Raw genomic sequence first — 24,812 nt, forward strand, 5'->3', positions numbered from 1 at the left:
TCCAGCCACCAGCACTGCAGCAGGACCAATCTGGCTTAGATTCATCCAAGCCAGTTCTTAAGAAAGCCATATCTAGCCTGTCCTCAGGGCTTGGAAGTACCAGCATGGTAAGGGACAATTCATTTCCCAGTTCCTCCTCCACTTCCATTATTCTACCAATATGACACTGCTGTAGAAGCTGCTTTAAAAGATGGAACTATATTCAGCTTGCCAAGATATAACACACCTTGCCCATGGAGGGATGAAATTCACAGGATGATTTTGAGCTGGTAACCAATTCTGTTACTCCAGTGCAGATTTGCTTTGAAAATAATCTTACTGACTTCAGCAGAATTGTCTGTTCTGCAAGGTATTAACCAGCGGGTGGCACATACCTTGTTCCTGCTGACAGGGTTCAGCACAGCTGTCATTGTGCGCACAGGGAATTCAATTTGTGACTGTCAGGCTGGAATGTAGTAGGGCCAGATTCTTCCCTTAGCTGCTTTTGCCAGGATCTGGAATGTAATATGGTCCTAAATTCTTATTTCTGTCAATTCAGCATGACTGAAATTGAATAGTTGCACTTAATTAACTGCTTCTCTGAAAACCCTAGTGTACGCTAATGATGCCTTCATTCAGATTCTTGCTGGAGTATTTCTGGGAGCATTAGCAGTGTCAGCTTGGCTTCTGGGTATGAGGTAAAGTAATAGCAAAACCACAGCAGATAAGGAAGAAGGTGAGAATAAATACCCTTGCAGATTGATTTGTCTCAGTTAGTTGGTTGATTATATATCCATCAAAGCAGAATTTTAGGCAAAACATTTGTGGCAATGCATAATGTACATATGCTTAAATAATTAATAGATTTCCCAAGCTGTTAGGAGTTTGGCTTTTAAAGTTGAGGACACATGCTTACATGCCCAGAAGAATTTCTGCACACAGAGATGTGAAGTAGGTTTGTGAATGCATGGAAACAGGAGACAAGTGTTAGAGCTGATGGGCATCATCCCAGAGTATTTCCTATTCCAGATATGTAGGGAATTCACATGCTAGGGATGAGGTAACTGCTGGCAAATACTGAGTTTATTATGGGCATCAGCTACTTTGTCTGTGCCATGTTATGACTTGACAACCCAAACTCTTCCAGTTTAGGTATGGGAAAGGGCACATCTTCAGGATGAGCACTTGATTTTCTGGTGACTTAAAGAAATGAAAAGCATCATTTGTAGTTTTTACATTTTGAGAGTTGTAGGCAGATTTAGTTCGAAAAGGGTGTTGGAGGTTATTTAACCCAACTTTCTACCAAGGACAGAGTTATTTTCAAAGCTGGATAAGTTGTTTGTATAATTGCTTGGTTTGTGTTCTTGATATTGTTCCTGTTACAAAGCATTCCACTACATTTTGTATGATTTCTTGTTGCTTCATTGGCTAGTTTTATTTCTGTGGAGTAGCTAATTCTTGGTCAATAAAGACTATCTTGTAGTGATTCCAAGCCTGCCTCAGAGTATAGAGGTGATTTCTCTTTGTGTTTCTGGAGGATGTAGTTACTTAAAGACATATGATATTTTGTCCAGCAGATGATTCTGGTGGATCAGAATGAACACTGTCTGTGATATCCTGGCTGAGATCAGTGATCATGCAAGTGATTTGCAGAGTGCTGCCCAGGCTAGCAAAGCTGTATAGAATCACTGTTACTTTAAAAAATTCCACTTGGAAGAATAGAAGTCTCAGTCTTCAACTCTAGATTTGCTTTCTGAAAGGTTTATAATCTTTGAGATTGTAAATTATATATTTCTTACTTTTTACACTTTATCTTGGAAATCACATTTTGTGGTCTTAGAAACTAACTCATGGTCATTATCTCCATGCTGCATTTCAGTAAATTATCTTGGTTATCTTGAGGCAGAAGAAGCAGCTCTCTGTGTCCCCTCAGTATTGTGGATAAGAGGCATGTCCCACAGAAGGAGCTTGAAACTACTTGCATTAGTTCTGGATAAAACAATCTGAAGCTCAGTAAGCTCAGCACTAGAAATCTAACCCTGCCCGTATTTACCACAGCAGAAGGCTCTGCAGACTTGACATAGGATCCTAATATAGTTATAATTTGGAGTAGGTGGATAATATTTTCAATGTCAGTGAATTTTGCCTCCTCATCCTCTGTCTTGGCTTTTTAAGGACAAGCACTGTGACATACAGCAGCTTTCTATCAGAAATTATCCACAATGTAATAGCTGAGGTTAGTCCTACAGGTGCTAGGCAGCCTTGAGGCACAGGCACTGAGTGTTGGGAGGTGCAGGTTTAATAAATATGAACATGTTGGGAAAAGTCAGTTTTCTAGTAAAAACAGAACCCTAAGTAGCTGATACTTGCTGTCATCTACAAGTTTTTCACCTACAGATCCTCTCCATGTTACTTCAGTAGCTCAGTCTGGCTTCCTCAGCCACTTACAGAATGCACTGCAAATCAAGATCTTCACTGTGAAAGGCTTTTCAGAGGAGAGATGAGGATTTCTGTTGTCTGAAGCTGCTCCAGACCCAAAAGGCTCAACAGTAAGATGCCCAAAACAAGGGCTTCCCTCAAACTATTCCTGTTGGGATACAGCATTCCTATGGTGCTGCCCTCTGAGCCAGACACTGCTTATGTGAGAGGTTCATGCACAATTCCCTATCCTTTTGCTCCAGCTCTGGAGCAGGCAAATACAGATGTCCAGGTTCTTTCCTAGTATTCAGACTTGGTCAGTCCTGGAAAACAATTCACCAGTTGCTTAACCACCATTACTCTATCTGTCTCCTCAAATGGAGCTGGAAGGTGTTTTGTTGCATTTAGATAGAAGGACCAAACGGCATATTAACAACTTGTGCTCAGAAAAAAAAGATCCTGCAATGTTTCTTGCTACCATAATGTGACTGGTGGCCCTGCTGAGTTTTAATCTGGGTAATGTAATTACATTCTCTGTATTCACATTACCCCAGGTAGCATCTGTAAGCATTGTGCTTTCTGTACGCTGTTTTAAAACCAGTGCCTGCATTACACTCCAAAGGTGTCTGTGTGTCAGGGGTGAATAAATTCATTCTTCTGCATGGGCTGCCATCGGAATAACTAAGATGCGACACAAGCTATTTAATGGGTGCCAAAGGCAGAGCTACATGACTGCCTGAGGTGCTGCAGTTCCTGAAAGCATGGCACACTGCCCAGAGCTGATGGCTGAGGGCTACCTGCAAATAAAAAGAGCTATTTATGTTAGAGGGCAGATTTAAAATAGACTTCCTGTGCATTTAGAAATAGTTTGTGTCATAGTTTCAGGGTCAGCTGCCCTTAAACATGTCTCTGCCTTTAAGTCAACAGCCTATGGGGGAGATATCCGTAGAGCTATCTTTCATGACCCCGGAGTTTTAATCACTGTCATGTCTGATGACTTCTGCAAGTTTAATTTTAGTTGCATGCCAAAGAGGTTGAGTTAACCACTGAGCAACCAGCCCTCACAAAGCCTGAAGCAATCAGGGAAAATAAAGTATTCTTCGTATCTCTTCATTCACTGAGCATTATTCATGGAGTTCTCCTAGGCACAGAGGTGAATTTGTCAAGTCTGTCTTGCTCAGCATGACCCTGTCACAGGTATTTACTGTATTCTTTCAATTGAGAGGTGAGGAGCCACTAGCCCGTTTTGTCTGATCATTGTACACTGCTGTGTGTGATGGTGTTTCTTCCATCTGCTTAAACAGTCTATTGCTTGGGACCTGTGAAGCATTTCCAGATTTCTTTTTGTAGCTGTGAATCTCTGCTCATCCCTGCCACTGCTTCTGGGAACTCAGATAAATGACATTTTCAGGGCTGCCACAACTGCCTCTCCCAAATAGTTGATCAGCTGACAGAGTTCAACCTAGAATAATATAATAATCGCTGAGTCTTCCTCATTCTGAGGACTCGCAGTCAGGACAATTTGGAGTCCATCCTCTTAATTCGGCTCTGAGATTGTCTGTGTGCAGACATCCCAGAGATGTGTAGGACAACAAAACCTAACCCATTCTGGCATCCCCCTCACCCTTTCTGGCTTTGGAAGCCACCTGCCTTCCCCATGGATGGAGAAGCAGAAGCGCCAGGTTTATTGGTTTATTCCCATCATCTCCCTGGCAGTGGGGGCCATGATGGATGACTGTGATATAATTTCCCATAGTACATTTGTTGAAGACCTTTTCCTGTGGCCTTTTAGATTCCACCAGAGTGATGTGCTTGGATAATTTTGCTGTTCCTCTGTATGCTGTCAGCATGGCACGAGGGTATTTAACTGTGCCCTGCATTACTGTAAGCAGCCCAAGCATCCTTCTGTCTTGTTTTAACACAAGCTTGTTTCCTCTGAGACAGATCTCAAGAACTTCTGAGATATGTTGGATTTACAACCATGAAATGATCAAATAACACATTAGAATTGCTGGCAGAATTCCCACAGCAGGAGAGAGCAGGCTTCGTACAGGTCTGAGGTTCACAATACAGATCTGTTACTGCCAGGAGACAGGGCCTGCTAGCTCTGTTATCACATAACGGTGATATAACCATGGTGCACCCAGGTCAGAGGCCACCTGTCTTGAAGTGAGAAATAGTCTGAGCTCAGAATCACACTCTGTATCCAGCTAAATTTCAAGGGCAGAAAATAATCTTTTAAGTGTAAACTGCTGTATCTGCATGTCAACAAACATTCAAGTCTGTGCTTACTAGCGAGTTCATTCTCAGACAAGGAAACTCATCCCTTTTAACTCCTGTTGCAACAAGTGATACAAAAGCCTACAGTCAAGCTTAAGCATTAATTTATTTGCTTCACTATTTGCTTTGTATCTCAGATAAATGATACACACCACTAGCTATTCTCTTCCTGTGTGTAATGTTTCTTTTGTGATCTTTGGATAACAGGCTAACTTCTGAGAACGTCAAGGGCTGCCAGAGTGAATGAGAAAATTAACAGATCCCTGGGCCTGAGTGTTATCTTGTTGGACACCCTGGCACAGTTTGAGGAAGGAATTTATTATTACCAGAAATGACTGCTTTGTACCCAGGTCATGTAAGTGGCAACAGGGAATGAATAGTTACTAAGAAGAATCACAGATTCATTTAAGTTAAGACACAGCTGATCTCATGTTATGCATAGATATTATTATTCTACCTTTCTCAAAATGAAAGTGCTGGTGTCCAATCTGAATCGTGAAAAAATGAAATACTTTTAACAGAGGATTCCCCAGAGTTACTAAAAATGGTTTAGGGGTCCTGAAAATTATTGTCTTTAAAGGCAAAGCCAAATAAAGATAATTATCACACAGCCACCTCCCACAACCCTAAAAGTAAAAAATGTTTTTGACTTCACATTGCAGTGTAATCTCTTGTTACTAATTAGATTTGCATATTAGCAGTCTTTCAAATGCATGCCACTGGTGTGAGGCTACCATCTACGGGACTATGACTGAGCACCTCTAAGTCAGAATCCTGCCTAGTTGTAGCGATACTGCAGTGCCGCCAGCACCTCAGTGGGTTCGCGATACCTGGCCATCCACGGCACCTGGGACGGGCATGGTGCAGAGTGCCGCTCATGGTCGGGACTTTTTTTTGGAGGCCAGTAACGAGTGGTGTCCCTCAGGGATGTGTGTTGGGACCGGTCTTGTTCAACATCTTTGTCGCTGACATGGACAGTGGGATTGAGTGTGCCCTCAGCAAGTTTGCCAATGACACCAAGCTGTGTGGTTCTGTTGATACACTGGAGGGAAGGAATGCCATTCAGAGGGAACTTGACACACTTGTGAGGTGGGCTGATGCCAACCTCATGAAGTTTAACCATGCCAAGTGCAAGGTCCTACACCTGGGTGGGAGCAATCCCAGGCACAGCTACAGGTTGGGCAGAGAAGAGATTCAGAGCAGCCCTGTGGAGAAGGACTCAGGGTGCTGGTTTATGAGAAAATGAACATGAGCCAGCAGTGTGCACTCACAGCCCAGAAAGCCAACCGTATCCTGGGCTGCATCAAAAGGAGTGTGACCAGCAGGTTGAAGGAGGTGATCCTGCCTCTCTACTCTGTTATCGGGAAACCTCACTTGGAGTATTGTGTGCAGTTCTGATGTCCTCAACATAAAAATAACATGGAACTGTTAGAACAAGTCCAGAGGAGGGCCACGAGGATGATCAGGGGACTGGAGCACCTCCTGTACGAAGACAGGCTGAGAAAGTTGGGGCTGTTCAGGCTGGAGAAGAGAAGGGTGCGTGGAGACCTCATAGCAGCCTTCCAGTATCTCAAGGGGGCCTATAGAGATGCTGGAGAGGGACTGTTCTTTAGGGACTGTAGTGATAGGACAAGGGGTAACGAGTTGAAACTTAAAGAGCAGAGGTTTAGATTGGATCTAAGGAAGAAATTCTTTACTGTACGGGTGGTGAGGAACTGGAATGGGTTGCCCAGGGAGGTTGTGAATGCTCCATCCATGGCAGTGTTCAAGGCCAGGTTGGATGAAGCCTTGGGTGATATGGTTTAGTGTGAGGTGTCCGTGCCCATGGCAGGGGGTTGGAACTAGATGATCTTAAGTTTCTTTCCAACCCTAACTATTCTATGATTCTGTATTTGGCTGTGAGTACTTCTCGGCCCTGAGGCATCCGATTTAGATTAGTCATTTAATGTTACCTCTTAAGGATGCATTGCAGATTGATGGTACCTTAGTTTACTTCACTGGTGTTTCAGTTGTATGAAGGATTCACTTGTGGGACCTCTCATGTTTTAAAAAGACATGTTGGGGGGCCTACCATGTCAAGAAATGAAGTGTACTGGGAATATCTTGAAGAATATTTTGAGGGATACCTTTAACCGAGAATGCAGACCGTCCTTCCCAATTTGGGAAATATAGAGTTGTTTCAGAAGGGGTGTAGTGATGTGCCTTTAATCAAGCTGCCTGCTTGAGTACTTGCTCTCCACTTAGCCCACACAGTACCACTTTGCCCAGGAGTGCTGTCCTGGAAAACAGCGTCTTCTGGGCTGACCCTTTTCTGAAATCCTGGGAAACAGAGAGCTCACTGGAGTTGTGTGTGACAGTGTTTGGGAAGCTAAAGATTTTTTTTGCGTTTTAATCCACAAGGAAATGTCTCTAAGCAAACATGGCTTTGCACTGTGTAATAAAACAAAGCTGTTAAATACCCTTCCCTCTCCTTTCCTTATTTTTCTTACTGACTCAGTTCTGCTGGCTGGTGGCTCACTTTCCTACCATGGTGATGTGTCTGGCAGCCTTTTTTAGTATCTTTGGAAAGGTTACTTGGCCATATGTGAGAATATATTTCAATATGAATAAAATCAAGTTTTGGAGCAAAGCAAGAAAAAATATCAAGCTACAGAGGAAAAATTGCTGTTATAATCCCTCTGTTCATGGCCTCGAAGGCAGAGTCTGAGAACTGCCAGTGCATTGTAGATAACCTTCATCTCTGTGTGTGAATCCCTGGGATTGTTGTTGCATAGAGTGTGATTATTCCAGGTAAGTTACTTATTTTCTATTTGTGAAATTGCTGTTTTAAGAAGATTGTAGGTTATTTTCTCTGTGTGAATTAAACAATAGATTCTTATGGGTTTATGAAGTAATTAGGAAAAGCACTTAATTGAATGTGATAAAAGTCTAATGAATCTTTGCTGTGCTGGTGTGAATGCTAAGGAAAAATCCTAGCTGAGTTTTAAACTCCTTTCTTTTCATAGGGAATGCAGTCGGATTTTTGGTGAAGATGGTCTGACGCTGAAACTCTTTCTTAAAAGGACTGCTCCCTTTTCTATTCTGTGGACTCTGACTAACTACCTGTATTTACTGGCTTTAAAGAAGCTGACAGCCACTGACGTCTCTGCCCTATTCTGTTGTAACAAAGCTTTTGTCTTCTTGCTTTCTTGGATCGTGCTGAAAGACAGGTTCATGGGAGCAAGGGTAATGACATGCCTGCTTTTCAACTCTCTCCTGTTTTTGTAATTTCATTAAATCCATAAGCTGTTGTGCTGCCACAGTGCTGCTGCATTATGGTATATATATACCATGAAACCATTTCTCATTTAATTTTATGATGCAAACCTCAGGCTGAAGATCAGTTAGAGATCTCAGGCTCCAGAAGTAATTCAGTGAGGGAATTTCAAGAAGCTATTACAGCTAAGTGTAATTTGACAAATTGGAATAGGAGGACTTCTAGTTTCATATTAAACCTATTCTGTCTTGGGTTACAGTGCTGAAGTACAGCCAATTAATTCTACTTTAAGCTTAGTGATGAATATATAAGTTCTAACCAAAACAATTTTATTCCTTGTTTGTGTAGATAGCTATTTTCAATGTGTAATATGTTTTTCTTATGCCACCTATTACTTTTAACACACGCATATATATGTGCCAAATTTGGTTTAAAAGGAGCAGCAACTATTTTGCATTGAACCAAAGTGTTTTATGACTCACTGGCAGTAATGTGGACCCTGCAAAAAGAAAGAAAATAATTCAAACAAACCGGGGGGGGGGGGGGGGGGGGGGGGGGGTGGAGCAATTCCAGGCACAGCTACAGGTTGAGCAAAAAGGGAATTCAGAGCAGCCCTGTGGAGAAGGAGTTGGGTGTGTTGGTCAATGAGAAAATGAACATGAGCCAGCTTCATTGTGCGCTTGCAGCCCAGAAAGCCAACTGTATCCTGGGCTGCATCAAAAGGAGTGTGACCAGCAGGTCAAAGGAGGTGATCCTGCCCCTCTACTCTGCTCTCGTGAGACCTCACTTGGAGTACTGTGTGCAGTTCTGGTGTCCTCAACATAAAAATAACATGGAACTGTTGGAACAAGTGCAGAGGAGGGCCACGAGGATGATCAGTGGACTGGAGCACCTCCTGTATGAAGACAGGCTGAGAAAGTTGGGGCTGTTCAGGCTGGAGAAGAGAAGGGTGCGTGGAGACCTCATAGCAGCCTTCCAGTATCTCAAGGGGGCCTATAGAGATGCTGGAGAGGGACTATTCATGAGGGACTGTAGTGATAGGACAAGGGGTAACGAGTTGAAACTTAAAGAGCAGAGGTTTAGATTGGATCTAAGGAAGAAATTCTTTACTGTACGGGTGGTGAGGAACTGGAATGGGTTGCCCAGGGAGGTTGTGAATGCTCCATCCATGGCAGTGTTCAAGGCCAGGTTGGATGAAGCCTTGGGTGATATGGTTTAGTGTGAGGTGTCCCTGCACATGACAGGGGCTGGAACTAGATAATCTTGAGGTCCTTTCCAACCCTAACTATTCTATGATTCTATGATGTGTGCCTGTATCTGGAGGAAAGCAAGCATGTTTCCTGTAATTTTACATACACAAATCTCCTAATATGCATCAATTTAAACTGTTCACTTTATACCTTGGCTAAGGAGTAGTTAGCATTTCTGCCACTTCTGGTGATAGATTCCCCCACTGAAATGGCAGAAGGCTGAATGGTTGTGTTGAGTACAATCCTGATTTAACTATAAGGACACTTGAATTTCATGAGGGACTGGTTGGGGCCAGGTATGATGCATGTGAGCAGAAAGGGCCATCAGCTGTTGGATTTTCCATGGTTGTTTTAATGAAAAGTGTAATGCATCAGAACAGTGATCCAAGTGACTTTGTTTTTTTAAAAATTGGTATTGTAGCTGTTTTCCTATTAATAGTGTAATAGAAGGGTTCAAAAATGAAAGGAAAAGGCATCGTATTTGACAGGCATATGTTCTAGCTCTTGCAGCAGCCTGAACAGAGCACTGTTCTGGGGGTTTGGAATGGAAGAGGAAATTGTTTAAAGTAAAACAGTTCCCCTAATTTCCTGGTGAGATGGGCTGGTTGGAAAGTAATGGCACAGTACCTGAGCACCTCAAGACGTGCCATCACACAAGTGAGCTCATTGGTAGAGATCTCCCAGGAGGGTTTTGTTGCACTGGCTCAATGGAGGGTCTGCTAGACCAGGGGAAGTTGAGGAGGTGAACCTGTGATTCACAGACCTCAGCTGTAGTGCCCTTGGAGGTAAGGACATAGACATTTCATCTTGAAGTGCTAAAGACAGACACTGGCAAAACTATTTCAGATACAACTTAAAATACAAGAGCATCTGGTGAAAGTGACCTACATCAGTGTGCTGATGACTAACACAAAGAATACAGAGAGTTTAAAATCCTCAGTTCTTCTCTACATAAATTAACAGGAATGGTAATTTCCCCTTCTCCTTGATCATCTCAGATTTCAGATGAAAATACAGGAACTCCTGTAGCTTTTAAGCTATTTCTTGTCTCAAAGCAACCTCTCTGTAGAGCAAGCATTGCTTTTGCATTTTGCTAGCCTAGTCTCTTATAGAAGCCTAGGCGAAAAACACTAAAGCTGTTTTCAGTTACTAGTTGTTTTTCACTGACTAAAAAACCCTATTGCTGTAAATATGCGGTAGTATTAATGCTGTAAGCACTGTGAGGTTTGCACAGGAAAAGCCTAGCAGAAAAAGTGAGCAGCAAATTCTGCACATAAGAGAAACTAGTTTTGCTGCTAACTGGCAGATCCTGGATGCACTTTGCTGGAAAGGTGCTTAGCAGTGTTTTCCAACTGCCTTCCTGCCAGAATAACACTTGATGATGTTAATAACCACACAGAAGTGTTTGGGAACTAAAATCCAACGAAGTAGCACAGACCCAGCCTTTTGTGCTTTGAATGCCTCTACTGCTTTTATACCTCAGCCTCTCAGAGAGCAAGTGTAATTAGGTTATTTGGACAGTGAGGAGGCAAAAAGAAATAAAGGGTTAATGATATACTCTGAGCCAGTGTTTTTGCTAAAGCACTCAGCACGCAGGAGCACAGCCAGTTTTCAAAGGAGCTCAGCTCCTAGCAGCTATTTCAGAGCCGTCAGGGACGTCTGCAGCACGTTGAGGTGGGGATGCAGCCAGTGCCTGTGTACCTAAGGCAGCTTTCATCTGCCTGGGCTTGAGAACCAGCAGCCATCAAGGCTCAGCGACACTGTGCAGATTCCCAGCATCTCCAGTTCCGGGTCTGCCTGTTGCTGCTGCAGGAAGTCTCTGAACTGCCTGCAGACACCCATAGGTGCATAGTAGCCACACGTCCTCTTGTGTGATGGCTCTCTGGTCCCTGGGCTGTGTGCTGGCACACTGCTTCCACACAGCCTGGAAAGCAGGCTGGGGGACTGGATTTTCAGGTAGGCTGTCTAAAGACAAGCCTATCTTGATGGCCACCTTATGGTATGGCATGGCATAATCTTGCCTGTGGAAGCATTGACTAGCTGCAGAAGGGCTGCTGGGGGCTGCATGCAAAGGTTCATTAGCCCTGGCTGCATTTGGGGTATCCTGGAGTGTGTGTTCTGCAGCAAGAGCCACGTGCCCTCAGCAGTGATGCTGTAGCGTGAGAAGATGTTTGTACCCAACCCTAGAGAGAAAACCACCAGCTGGAGAAAGAGTATTCATATAAGGACATATACAGCAATGACTGTATAGCTATTTACCTATGAAAGTAGTGCAGGTACCTAAGTATACTGAAGGATACTGAAGTATCCCCTCCCCTGCACAAGGAAATGTAGTACAATCCCTGCATGCACTGTAACCTTCTTTGCTTGGACTCTTCTGAACATCTCACAAATAAATAATGTTGCACTGGGACATGTGGAAGTCCAGACAGCTTTGGCTCAGAGCAAGCACAAATATTTACAAGACTTCCTGTATTTGAGTAGTTCCATTGGCGTGTGTTGCTTAGATTTAACCACATGCTTAAATGTTCGCACGTTTGAGCCCTTGGTTGTGTTTCATTTGTGAAGTTGAATTATTGCTTATTGTGTAGATACAGAGTGGTTTGGGGACTTTTAGCCCCCCAAAAGCTTGAGTCTACTCCAGAGACAGTTTTCTTTCTTTACTACAGCACCTTATTTTCTGCTGTGCTCCACATGGGAAAAAAATGTTCCTGAGTAAAATGTTGGTTGGCCTTGCTCCCTTCTAGGGCTGTGGGAAGAGGCGGGCTAATTTCATTCCTTGTCTCAAAGGCTTGAAAAGAAGTTACTACCCTCTTCCATTAATTAAAAGCCTTGTTAAATGAGCTGTCAGCTACAACAACCAGCTTGGTTTCACTGTGACCTTGCTGCTTCTTGTCAGCTTACAGAAGCCTGGAGGATGTGCTCTCAGGTTTCTCAAACAAACACATGACAATTGCTAGGCAGGTCAAATGTGCTAATGCAGTGGTGTACAGTTTGCAAGCAAAGCTTTGAAACTCAAATAATGTTCTTGCAGCTTTCTAGTGTCAGGTCTTTATCTAATGTCTCATCAGATGGTGCGCTGTATCAGTCTATCATGTTAGTTGTTTCAGGAAAAAAAGTGCCTGGCTTTCTAAATATTTGATTAAATTAGGAAACTGGCTCTCTAAATTTGGTGTAGTCAGACTGGGAGATGTTTTTCCCAAAGGAAGAATTTCTCATTGGGGATGATGGATCTACTTATTTTCATTAATACAACAGACTTGCTGGATCTCAGCAATGAGTGCACTTAGAGTTAAATCTCGATCCTTTCCCTCAGAAAGAGGGGATAACTCCATTGGACTTTTCTGTTTTGCCTTATAGAAGATATTGCTTGGAATATTACAGCTGAAATATTGCAGCTGACAGCTGAAATGCTACGTCTGAATTTATGTGCAAGACAAGATGTATAGTGCAGCCTGAGAGAAACTAGCCAGGCAACGTAGCAGGGCTGTAGCAGGAAACTCATAGGAGGGAACATGCTGATGTCTGAGAGGTCCTGGGTGTAATTCTGTGTTGCTTCAAGGCTGGAGCTTTTGTGGCATTTGTACCTTAGGATAAGCAGTAGGGAGAACAGCAGTACTGCACAAATATAGTGTGTTCTGCACATAGTACTAGCGAATTATTCACTAAACCAAAAGTAGGAGGAAGAAGCTCTGTAGGGACCCTTTCCACTGAATGGGACTGAAACTCATTCTTCTAAGAGAATTTAACTTTGTTTTGCTCACAGATCCTTAGGAAGATGTGAGCTCAGGGATCAGAATAAGGTATGGGTGATGGCGTGTGTGTTCTGTGCCAGATGTTCCCTGACTTTTCAGCAGAGAACAACAGAGGGTGATGTCTTCCAGCACTCCAGCTTATACAAGAAATGGAGGCCAGATTGCCTTTTAGGCACTGAAAAATGCAACCTGCTCCCCTGACCACCTCAGCAGCTTGATGGTGAGAACCCTAAGTCCAGAGATGGCAGTCTTGGATCCATGTCCTTCCTCTTGATGAAGAGACTCAAGCTCTCATCCTGGGATGCCCAACTGCAAAGATGTGTTATTCTGGGAAGGAGGGGAGGGAAGCCATCTGGTCCTCTCTCACTAACGCACTTCCAGATCTCATCAAACCATTGCATTACACCTGAGAGACTGTTGAGTACATATGATTCCATCCCATGTCATTAAGTTGGGGGACCTGGGTTTCAAGTGCCATTTCATGGTGAATTTGAGATAATTAATGGCATCTTTAGGTTTAGGTGACAGCTAGGCAGCTTTTTTGAATTGTACCTTGGAGCTTGGATGTTTTAAATAGAAGTAAGCACATCAAAGGGGGTGATCCTGCCCCTCTACTCTGCTCTCGTGAGACCTCACTTAGAGTATTGTGTGCAGTTCTGGTGTCCTCAACATAAAAAGGACATTGAACTGTTTGGAACAAGTCCAGGGAGGGCCACGAGGATGATCAGGGAGCTGGAGCACCTCCTGTATGAAGATCAGGCTGAGAAAGTTGGGGCTGTTCAGCCTGAAGAGAAGGCTGAGTGGAGACCTCATAGCAGCCTTCCAGTGTCTGAAGGATACTGGGGATGGACACTTCATTAGGGACTGTAGTGATAGGACAAGGGATAATGGCTTAAAAGTTAAACAGGGGAAGTTTAGATTGGATATAAGGAAGAAGTTCTTTGCTGTAAGGGGGGTGAGGCACTGGAATGAGTTGCCCAGGGAAGTTGTGAATGCTCCATCCCTGGTGGTGTTCAAGGCCAGGTTGGATGAAGCCTTGGGTGATATGGTTTAGTGTGAGGTGTCCCTGCGCATGGCAAGGGGGTTGGAACTTGATGATCTTAAGGTCCTTTCCAACCCTAACTATTCTATGATTCTATATAGACATGCACTGTGGTTTGTGACTCTGCCTTCGGCAAGGCAGCTGCAATGTGAGGGGGTACCTGTGTGGCTCAGTTACTAGTAAAATAGGGCTAACAGCGAAAGGGAAATACTTAAAACTGCACCAAGGAGGTAAGTTCCCTAATGAAGATGTTGGCCTAGATACCTATAGGACTTAGGAGCACTAATTTTTTTACCTGTAGTCTCAGAGATTGGTTCTACCTTGGGAGTTGATTCTTGGTTCCCCATTGTCCCCCATGTGTGGACACATTTACCTGAGTCAAGCATGTGTCCCTGTCTTGTGTGTCCTTTGCAGCATGGTTTTGTTCTATAGACTGTCTCTGTTGAAATTGTTTTGTGGGATTTTTGTGTGTCTCAGTCTGGCTCACATCTGTTTTATACAAGTATCAGTGTGTTTTCTGGGACTCCTGTTGAAACTATTGAGATTTGAAAGTCAGGCTTCTCTGCAAAAGGATGCACATGATTTATTAAGATACCTTTAAAGTCTGTGGTGTGAAGCATGTGAAGCTAAAGTTTGTCTAGTAGTAAATATTTCTTAAATGAAGTTTAATGAAGTTTCTCAGGAAGCAAGCATCTATCTCACATTGGTGTTAGCTCAGGAGCTGTACCAGAGCTGCAGGAGCAAGAAGATAAAAAGCCCTGTCTGACTCAGCAGCTGAGTTTGGGAGATGGTTGATGTGACAGTATTTGTAGAGGCAAGCCCTGTCTAGGTGAACTCCATTAGTTTCTTCCTCTGTAGACATCCCTGCCCTTGGCAGAAGGTCTAGAACTGGATGATCTTAAGGTCCTTTCCAACCTTAACTGTTCTATGATTCTGTGAATGGGGAGAGCCTTCCTTGCCTATCCACTGGGAAGTTGTATGATTTAATGGTTATTTGGGAATAGAAGACAGATTTGGAACCCTAAATGTTGCTGTTTATTGTGTAAAAGCCAGCTATCAGTATCTGCATTTCTACATCTTCTGCCCTACACCAAGCTCTAATACATGAGCAGCCTTTTTATAATGATAAAATCTTTACTACTAATTAAAAAATAATCGTCTCTAAAAAAACCCCTATCTTTCAAAACTGGGGCTGTGATTTTCCACAAGTCTGAGGAAACACATTTTCCTCTGCAGTCAATGGAAGTTATTTGGTGTCTTTGCTTCAGACTGTATATTTACATGCTGAAGGCAATTAGGTAGAGAGGGGGAGTTTTTCAAAGAACAAAACATGTTGTGATCCCTGCCACCTTCTAAAGGTCCTTGGAGTCAAGACCCAGGATTTTATATACAGTGTGGTTAATTATTTCTGTTCTCTTCCTTTGAATCTGCTTAGAAACTCTGGGCTTTTTCAAATGAGGCAAAAAACCTAAGCACAAACGTACAGGCTTCATAAAGAAATGTGGTCATACCTGTCCAAGAAAGCTGGCAGGGCTATTGTGCACAGCCTGGAAGAGCTCCCAGTGGTACACTGGTATTCCACAATAGAGGGTCATTCTCCTGGACTTACATCCAGGAAGGTGGGCCATCTAAATGTTTTAATTTCATTAATTATTTCTCTTGTTGTATGGTAGAATATAATGTAACATTTCTGGATCCTGGAATCATATTTCCAAAGTGGATGTTTAGCTTATAAAATACTTAACGATGGATGCTCTTTCAGTAGCTCGCAGGAGAATTTTCAGTATTATACATCCATATCACTGTCAATGCATACACTTGCATTATGTTTTACATCTCTCCCAAATGTCCATAATTTTCCCCATTTAAGGAAAACAAGAAAGCTTCAAGTCAGAGAAAGTAGCTAGTGACACTCATTAAAACCCCACGCAGTGATAATTTCTTTCTGTGTAATGAAATTGCACTGAGCTTTACATTGCTTTGCTTTGTCTGTGCAGATAGTTGCAGCAATAATGGCAATCACAGGAATTGTAATGATGGCATATGCAGATGGTTTCCAGGGTGATTCAATTATTGGAGTAGCGTATGCTGTTGGATCAGCCTCTACATCAGCATTGTATAAGGTAGGTCATAACTGTTTATTAGTATTCTTCTGTTCTTTAACATTGGATGTTAAAAATGCATGAGTGCAAAGGGAATTCCTTTAAAATAAATGTTTTATTTTATTCATCCCTCCTGCATCATTCATACTGTGACCAGGAGATGTTGCAATGTCAGGAAATCTACAATGAGGGTAATTAGTTGCTAGCTGCCAAATATTCAGAATGACTTGACTTTATGGGCCTTTAATGAAATCTCCATCACTATGCTGCAAGGAGTTTGGATAATGTTTTAATCATTTCCTGGTACCACAGTTTATCAACACTATTTTGAAGGGGATTGCCATCTGCAGCAGGTAGGAGAGCCTGAATGCAGGCAGTGCTGCTTTCCTTGAGCAGGGACGGATGGCTCATCCCTGCTCTGCAGTGCAGCTGTCTTGCATATTCTGTGCTCGTGCTGGACTTGGAGCCCCTGTGCATGCCTGCTGCAAGTGATGCAGGGCTTTGCCCCCTGCTGGAAAGTACTGGCTCTTCTTGAAGGTGAGGGACTAAGAAGGCAGGGGAGTGTTCTGAGTTGGGTTGGGCTAAACATGGCTGTATTTATTGTCAGCTCAGAGAGGATGAAGAGGAGCAGAAGTTTAGACTTGGTTGAAGTGCAATAGGAAGGTACCTCCCAGCTTCAGACTTTGCTTGCCTTCCTAATAAATTTGTTCTGACCATTCACAAGTCACTCACCTGTAACTTTAACCGTAACTTCAGCTGTATACAGGTCTGCATCAAAATAAGTGTGATCAGCAGATTGAAGTAGGTGATTCTGCCCCTCTTTGCTCTTTTGAAACCCCTCTTAGAGCACTGTGTGCAGTTCTGGTGTCCTCAACATAAGGACATGGAACTGTTGGAACAAGCGCGGAGGAGGGCCAGGAGGATGAATGGGGGCTGAAGCACCTCCCATATAAAGACAGGCTGAGAAAGTTGGGGCTGTTCAGGCTGGAGAAGAGAAGGGTGCGTGGAGACCTCATAGCAGCCTTCCAGTGTCTGAAGGGGGCTTCAAGGATGCTGGAGAGGGACTCTTTGTCAGGGACTGTAGTGATAGGACAAGGGGGAAAGGGTTTAAATTTAAAAAGGGAAGTTCACCTTAGATATACGGAAGAAGTTCTTTACTGTGAAGGTGGTGAGGTACTGGAACAGGTTGCCAAAAGGAGTGGTAAATGCTCCATCCCTGGCAGTGTTTAAGGCCAGGTTGGACAATGCTTTGGGTGACATGGTCTTGGGTGAGGTGTCCCTGCCCATGGCAAGGGGGATTGGAACTGGGTGATCTTAAGGTCCTTTCCCACCCAAACCTTTCTGTGATTCAAAGCGTATGAATTTAGGCTCACATAGGGCAAATCTTCCCAGAGGCTTGTGCTGTCTGTGTGCCTGATGTGAGTCCCTTAAGGGTAGGCTTTCCACTCTCAGCAGAGTCCCCTCACAAATCCTAACAGTGCCAAGCACAGCCCAAATCCTATAACATAGTTGCATGGTGTTGTCCTTGCATTCCTAGTTACACTAGCTTCTCATGGCATTTTGCATTAAGCTTTGTTACAAGGACTCACCTGCCATAGTATCATAGAATGGTATATCCCCACATAATAAGGTGGTATCCTCCTGTGCTAAAATGCAGGAAGGAGCAAAAATCAGACCAAAGATCCCTGTTGAAAACTCCTCTGTAGGAAAGGGCCAAATTGTGGCACACTGGCCTGGTCAGGGTTGTACTGTGTCCTTGTCTCTCCAAGGGACTGGAGACTCTGTGAAGGAGAATTTTTGACAAGCATGACATCTAAAACACTCCTCTCTTCTCTCCTTTACAGGTTTTGTTCAAAATGTTTCTTGGAAGTGCAAACTTCGGGGAAGCAGCACATTTTGTTTCTACCCTGGGCTTCTTCAATTTAATTTTCATCTCTGTTACCCCAATCATACTGTATTTTACAAAAGTGGAGTACTGGTCCCCCTTCTCTGCTGTGCCATGGGGTTACCTCTGTGGAGTAGCTGGACTCTGGTTAGGTATGTGATAAAAAATGGACTAATTTTTCTACCTCTTCTCCCTCTCACCCTAATATAAAATCAGGCCCAAGCACAAACATTTTCCCCCACCCCTTTAAGCAGCAGAGCTCTCTCATAGAGTAAATCTGATCCCTGTGCAAACAGGTACCCCTTGATAAATGATTCATGTTTTTCATGAGAAGCCTTAGTATTAACAGTAGAGAGTAAATGTGAAGCAATTGTGTTAATTGTCCAGTTTTCATCTTTAGATTCCTACAATCATTTCATTGGTATTTCACTGTCTCTGTCACAGTTTGATTGATTGCTATAAATCCAGTTTCAAAGGGCTGTGTGTACCCTGGTGTTTCCTGCTGTGCTCTGTGGAGTGTGTGCACTGACACAGCCACCCACAGAGCTGAGGCACCTTTCTGTGGGTGCTGCAGGGCTCTGAGGAGAGCTTGCACAGCTTTGCATTAACCTGCAAAGGCTAGTGCTGTTTCACTGCTTGTGGTCTTCACTTCCCCTCTGCCCTTCCACAATGCTCCCTCTTTCAGAGCTGCTATCCTCTAGCCAGCCAGAATATATAGTTGGATTCAGCACAGGGACATTTTAATTTCTGGGTGTGACAACATCCTTTCCTTTAGTAAAATCTTTATTATTTTGTAATTGAAGACGTTTTTGTCTCCACTACCAAGTGTATTAAAGGGAAACAAAAAGGATGTAATTGGCCAGTACATAGCCCATCCATGCAGCCATCCCAAGACGTGGCTGGGCTGACAACTGACAGCACCTTAAAACAGCTCTAAGCAGAATTGCAGCTGCTCTGTGAGTACCTAAGGAACAAAACTAGGGATAATTTATCACCCAGATGTCTACCCAAGCATATAATCCCAGACACAAGGGAGCAACCTTGCAGAAGTGGGCAGGCTTCCTCCTTTTACACAGGGGACTCATCAGCAGGTCTGGGTGGGGAACTTGTGGTCCTGCCACAGAAAACAGACCTAGTGCCTGGCTGCGCTGGAGGAGCACCCTAGGGAATGGTGTGAAAGCAAGTTTTTGCAGTTCGTTTTTGATCTCTCAAGGAAATTGGAGTTGGCTGGGAATGCTGTCATGTAAAAAAACCCCAACCCATAGATTAAAGGTGGTGTACATTTGTACTTCTGTCAGATTTCATTTTGCCTTCAGCATGGCAGAAAGACCATGCTCTCATTCCAGTCTGTTTAGTTCACAGTTAACTTCATCAGGTAACTGTATTTATTGTCCTTTGGAGCATTAATTCCTGCTGCTATCACCTTTGGTGTGTGGTTGAGAGCGGTGGGGCCTTTCCTCAGGGAAAAGTCTTACTAAGACAAAGACAGCACAGCCTCAGCCAAAATGGGGAAGCTGGGGTCACATCCTTCTGGTAGGAGAAATGATGGCTTATGGCAGCAGAACTGGGTTGTTGGTATCTGATTAAAGCTTGGACAAAGCTGTGAAATACAGTGTGGTAACGGTGGTATTACAGTTAGTGAAAGGGTGTGCAGCCTTCCCTCTTCCCTCATGCAGAACTGCCCCTCATTTCACACTCATATATAAAAAATTAAAAATTAATCACTGTGACAACTCCATCACTGTGGTGTGCATACTGAGCATGTATCTTACTTGTAGGGTCAAGGTGGAGGACAAAAGCCTCACTGTAGTGTTTTTCTCCATAAATCACGTATTACTTTCTCTGTTTATCCCTAGCTTTCAATATTCTGGTTAATGTTGGTGTCGTGCTTACATACCCCATTCTGATCTCAATTGGCACAGTGCTCAGCGTCCCTGGAAATGCAGGTACAAGTACCATGGTTGTTAGTAGAAAAATAAACACACTGGCATGCAGGTAACAGAAGATTATTGTCTACATAGACAGAGTCTGTTGTCACAAGTTTCAAAAGCAGTTTGGTCTCCTATGGCTACTACAGATACTCCTGGTGGTGGTGGGTGTTTCAGGTTTTGAAAGCATTTGGGTTTTGTCTTGCCTCTTTCTCTGGAAGTGACAGAGTACATCCATACAGTGCAGAGGAGAGAGTAGGCTGATCCCCAGTCAGTAGCCCAAAGATGTTGGTTGCTGCTGAGAAATGGTGGGTTCAACATGCTGCTGCTGCAGCTCAGCACTGTGCTGGTGACTTGCCATGCAGCAGCAAGGAAGGATGTATATGTGGAAGTTTACTTCAGAGTCATGTCTTATTGAATAGCTTCTGTCTCCTCCTCCACCTTCTTAGCATTGCTACTCCAGGTATTTGAGCATGTTTTCAAAGAAACATCTATTCTGATAGGAATACAGGTCAGAGCTATTAAACAGTCAATAACTGAAAGAGGCTGCTGAAGGGCTCAGCTGCAGTGTTGCTGCTGGTTGTGGAACTGGGAGGCTGGGCATAGAGGCATCAACTCCAGCTTTCTAACCTGCATAATGCTCTCTCCCCATCGCTGGTCTATGCAAGCCCAAGGAAATATTACACTGAGGTAACTTGCTGTAGATAGTTAACATAAAGTAGCTTCCCTCTCAGAGCAAAAAATTAAAACCTTGAGGTTTAGACCAGCTCTATAAAGCTTCCTTGGAGCCTACATGAAGGTGGTTAGGCACAGCGGAGATGTGGCACTTCCAGTACTACGTGGCCAGGTCACAGCTGTTCTCAGCTCAAGGAGCTGGTCACTATAGGGGACTGAGAGGGACAGGGCCAGAGTGCAACACACAGGTTATGGACATGTCTGGTCTGATGCTATAGTTCAACCTGCTGCAGTCTTGACAGCATTGTAATTTCTTCTTCACAGCTGTGGATCTGTTGAAGCACAAAATGATCTTCAGCGTAGTGAGATTGGGAGCCACCATCATCATTTGCATTGGGTTTCTGCTCATGCTGCTCCCTGAGGAATGGGATGAAATAACCCTGCGGTTCATCAATAGCTTGAAAGAGAAGAAAAGTGAGGATCATGCCGACGACATCACAGACTCCAGCGTACACACAAGAAGCAGAAGTAGAGCTAATGGTACAGTGTCTATACCACTAGCTTAGGGCTGGTGGACTTCAACTGCACGCAGATGTATATTCTGTGAATATAGCTTAAATTTCCTCACTACTTGTATGCTTAAAAATGACATTTACTCTGAAGAGGGGATGGACTGTAAGATAAGAGAGGTACATCTATAATAAATGTTTACATTTATACACTTATCAAGGAATGGGTGTAAATAACTACAATAAAATGTTTTGTAATAAAAAAGCATTTATTCTTGTGTCTTACTGAACTGGTGCATTTAAAATATGAATCAAATCTACATTGGTTATCTCCTTTTGCTGGCAAAAGTAGAGCCATTCTCAAGGATACAAATCTTGGACCTTTCCAACTAAATCTCAGAATTCAACGTGTCAACTTTCAATAATATGACCCTTCAGTGAAGTAGTACTTTTGGAAAGCCATTTCAAACCTCACCTGGTGTTTTTGAGAATCCACTTCTGCAAGAGGCCAATGTTCATGTCAATATTAGGAATTATTATCAGACTAAATATTCTATGAGGTACAAAACATTAATTTTTCATTATATTGTGAAATGTGAAATGTGATGAAAGCTATGTTGCACATAACCTGGACATGCTACAGTGCTGTTAGCTCAGAGACATGGCTCTGCAAGGTCATCTCCTCTCTGTTGAATACTGTACCTGCAGGCAGTGGAAATCCATTGCTTGGTACTGATGACTGATGTCTCAACAAATGTGACACCCAGGATATGACTGGGGGCAGTGGTATGGTCAGGCACTGCTGAGACACCTTGCTTCCCAGTCCAGTTGGAAGAGAGAATTCCATAGCTAAACATAGGAGAACTGTATGTTTGAGTTGCTGCTGATTAAAACAGTTGAAAACAATTTTGCTAGTTTGTAGATTTGTAGGAATTCTAGCAGCCCTAGTCACACAAACTGAGTACTGAGCTGGTGCTGATCATGCCATCCACTCCAGCAGGATGATCAGCTATGATCTAAGAACTATGATCAGCCCTTAGGCAGCTTCACACCTTGTCCCAGCCTTTGCTAAAGAACCAACCCCATTTCTTGGCACTCATGGTCTGCTCTAGCCTGTGACTGTTTAGCTGAAAGCATCCTATTAACCTGGAACCACCAAAGCATCCATAGCTTCTCTCCCCTGACCAGGCTCCAGTGTTAGCCCCTCATCCCTTCCAGAGCCACGCTGGGCTGTGCCCTATCCCAACACCAGCTTCCTATCAGTGTCACTGGATTTTGGGTGCCTTTAGTAAGTAGCAGTAAATCCAAGAATAGCCTTATTTTAGCTCTTCTCCCAGAAATGCTGTACTCCCAACTGAACAAGCTTCTCAGGAGAGATTCACCCTGCACCACCAGCATCCCAAGGAAGTGTCAGTTCCTATTTTATAGAGCTCTGGGCTCAGCAAGTACGTTTTCTTAACCTCCACTGTGGAAAAGTCTTTCAAAAGTCAACACAAACTAGCCAAGCTGCTCAGTTCTCTGGGCAGTGCCCTAGGGCTGGACTAGTCCCAGAGACAGAGGAGGCAGTAGTGGGGCTGAAGGGTGGTGAGCAGTCAGTTTGTCCCCATGGCCATTAGGGCTGAATACTGCTGCGAACGGATTCATGTAAATAACAACAAAAGCACTTCTTTTGTTTTACTCTCTTCCATTTGATGGTTTTTAGCATTCATGTCTAAACTGTTCCTTGCAGCCAGCAGAGCTAACAAAATATTTGGGAGTAGATAAAAAAAAAAACAAACCAGAACCAAACTAACAAAAAACCCCAAAACAAAACCAACCGAACTTGGGCTCTTCTATTACATGGCTGCAGAATTAGGTCTGTAGGAACCAACCCAACCAACCATCCCCTTTGCACTAAACCCATCTGGAGAAGATAGGCTCAGCTGTTTGTCTGCTGCTTTCCAAAGGAGTTAGACATTTAAAATATTCTATAAAAAGTGAATTATATTGAACAGGAGATATGATGGGATGAAAACAAATAGCACGTGGGAGCTTGGGCATGAGCCCAAGTCAATTTTTGGACCCAATATATTCATTTACATTACTAGATAGTTTTAGAGATGTGTTTTACTGAAATTTAGCTTTTGCCAAACTGAACACATGGGAATAACAAACATTTCCTGTTAGTATGCATTGCTGAGTACAAATTTGGCAAGCAGCCTCATGGCCACATCTTCAAGTCCAGGACTGGATCCTTCAAGGAACCTAATTGAGGATTCAACAGGGAACATCATGCAAAACCTGTATTTCAGTCTATTTTTTCCTGCTTTAGATATTTCATGGCCAGGGACACAGAGTGTCACTGGGCCAGCCTGTCACTCTCAGTCAGCAAAAGTTGCTACCCTTATGATTTATACACGCAAATAAATCTTATGAATGATGCTGCTCACATGCCCTTCACAAGCATTTTTGGTCCAGTGGTGAGTTTTGGTCTGGGGTTACCTAATACCTTGTTGGATTCTTTCTCTGTATCCATGAAGGTAGTCCATGAACCGCTCTTGTTGAGTTGCAGCTGATGATGATGATTGTGGCCTCCTCATCTCCTTGTTTCATCCAGTGAACCTGCTTGCCAGCAGAGCATGGGACACTAAAGTCCCAAACCTCAGATGAACATTACCCGACAACAACTAAAACATCAGTGTATTACCAACGTTCTTCTCATACTAAAGACAAAACAGTATTGTACTAGGAAAAATTCCTAAGAAAATTAATTAACTCTATTCTAACCAAAAGCCTATCTATATGAAAGTGCACATATGCAAGTACACAGCTTGCAGACTAGGGCTCCAGCAAATCTAGCTGCTCATGCTAAGAAGTTAAAGCTAAGCAAACAGCATACTAACCTACACAATATTATAACTCCAGAAGTGACTTGCTCTATTTAAAACTTAAGCTAACAACTAATATGTCTCAACACTCCCTACAAGCAAACTCTGTGCCTGTCCCTTTCCCAGGGACCAGTGACCACCCTTGCATTTCCACAGGGAGAAAATATGTGTATCCCTGAGCCATGCAGTCACCTTCCACCTCACATCAGACTTAACAGGCACCATCTAACCCAAACCAAGGTTTCTCTTCAGAGCAAGCATCTGTCATGTTGCTGCCTGCACAGTGAACAGCGCTAAGGTTCTACAGAAGGCTTTCCACTCTCCACTGCCACTTTGCTTCCCCCAGCCCTTGCTGAGGGTGGGCAGGAGGGATCTGCTTCCTCCACCAGCAACTCCAGGCAATGTTTGCCACTGCAGCCACAAGTGCCCCAGATCCCCAAAGGCAAGAAGGTACCTAATGCTTCCACTGCATCACACCCAGATGCTGTCCAGGGGTGTTCATCCCACTCAGCTATTCCCTATGGCCCCCTCCTTCACCTGCTGCCCAACCTGCAGTTTTTTCTTCCTTACTGAGTGAGGAAGGCAACTGTTTTCCCTAGAGTCCCTCAGCTCAGCCTTTCAGCTGGAGAAAACCCATTAAAACCCAAGAAACCAGACAATAAATGGAGGCTATTTTGCACGATGGTGCTGACAATCCATCAAAGGTACGCAAACCAGTAATCACACCCATCAAGTGGCCGATCAGATGTGTTAGTTCTGCTGCTGTGGGTGTATTTGATGAGCCCTTCTACCATCTCCAGAAATGTCTAATGAGCCCTTTTACCATCTCTCAGAAATTTCCCCTCAGCATCCACATAGCACCCTGC

The 24,812-nt window shown here is 43.5% G+C and overlaps 1 protein-coding gene across 3 annotated transcripts in view; it reads left to right on the forward strand.

Annotated features, from left to right (window-relative positions):
* The window catches only part of SLC35F4 (solute carrier family 35 member F4), a 129,553-nt gene extending 108,209 nt beyond the window's left edge, over window positions 1–21,344 (forward strand). For all 3 annotated transcript variants that reach the window (XM_013129868.2, XM_005152354.2, XM_031051869.2), the window contains 5 exons: window positions 7,683–7,902; window positions 15,978–16,103; window positions 17,927–18,119; window positions 19,824–19,913; window positions 20,895–21,344. In XM_013129868.2, the coding sequence (XP_012985322.2) occupies window positions 7,683–7,902; window positions 15,978–16,103; window positions 17,927–18,119; window positions 19,824–19,913; window positions 20,895–21,136 (871 nt within the window). In that variant the 3' untranslated portion in view covers window positions 21,137–21,344. The remainder of the gene's footprint in view (window positions 1–7,682; window positions 7,903–15,977; window positions 16,104–17,926; window positions 18,120–19,823; window positions 19,914–20,894) is intronic.
* Window positions 21,345–24,812: the final 3,468 nt, after the last annotated feature.

The sequence above is a fragment of the Melopsittacus undulatus genome, chromosome 4 (assembly GCF_012275295.1).
Source record: "Melopsittacus undulatus isolate bMelUnd1 chromosome 4, bMelUnd1.mat.Z, whole genome shotgun sequence".
In the NCBI taxonomy this organism is placed as follows: domain Eukaryota; kingdom Metazoa; phylum Chordata; class Aves; order Psittaciformes; family Psittaculidae; genus Melopsittacus; species Melopsittacus undulatus.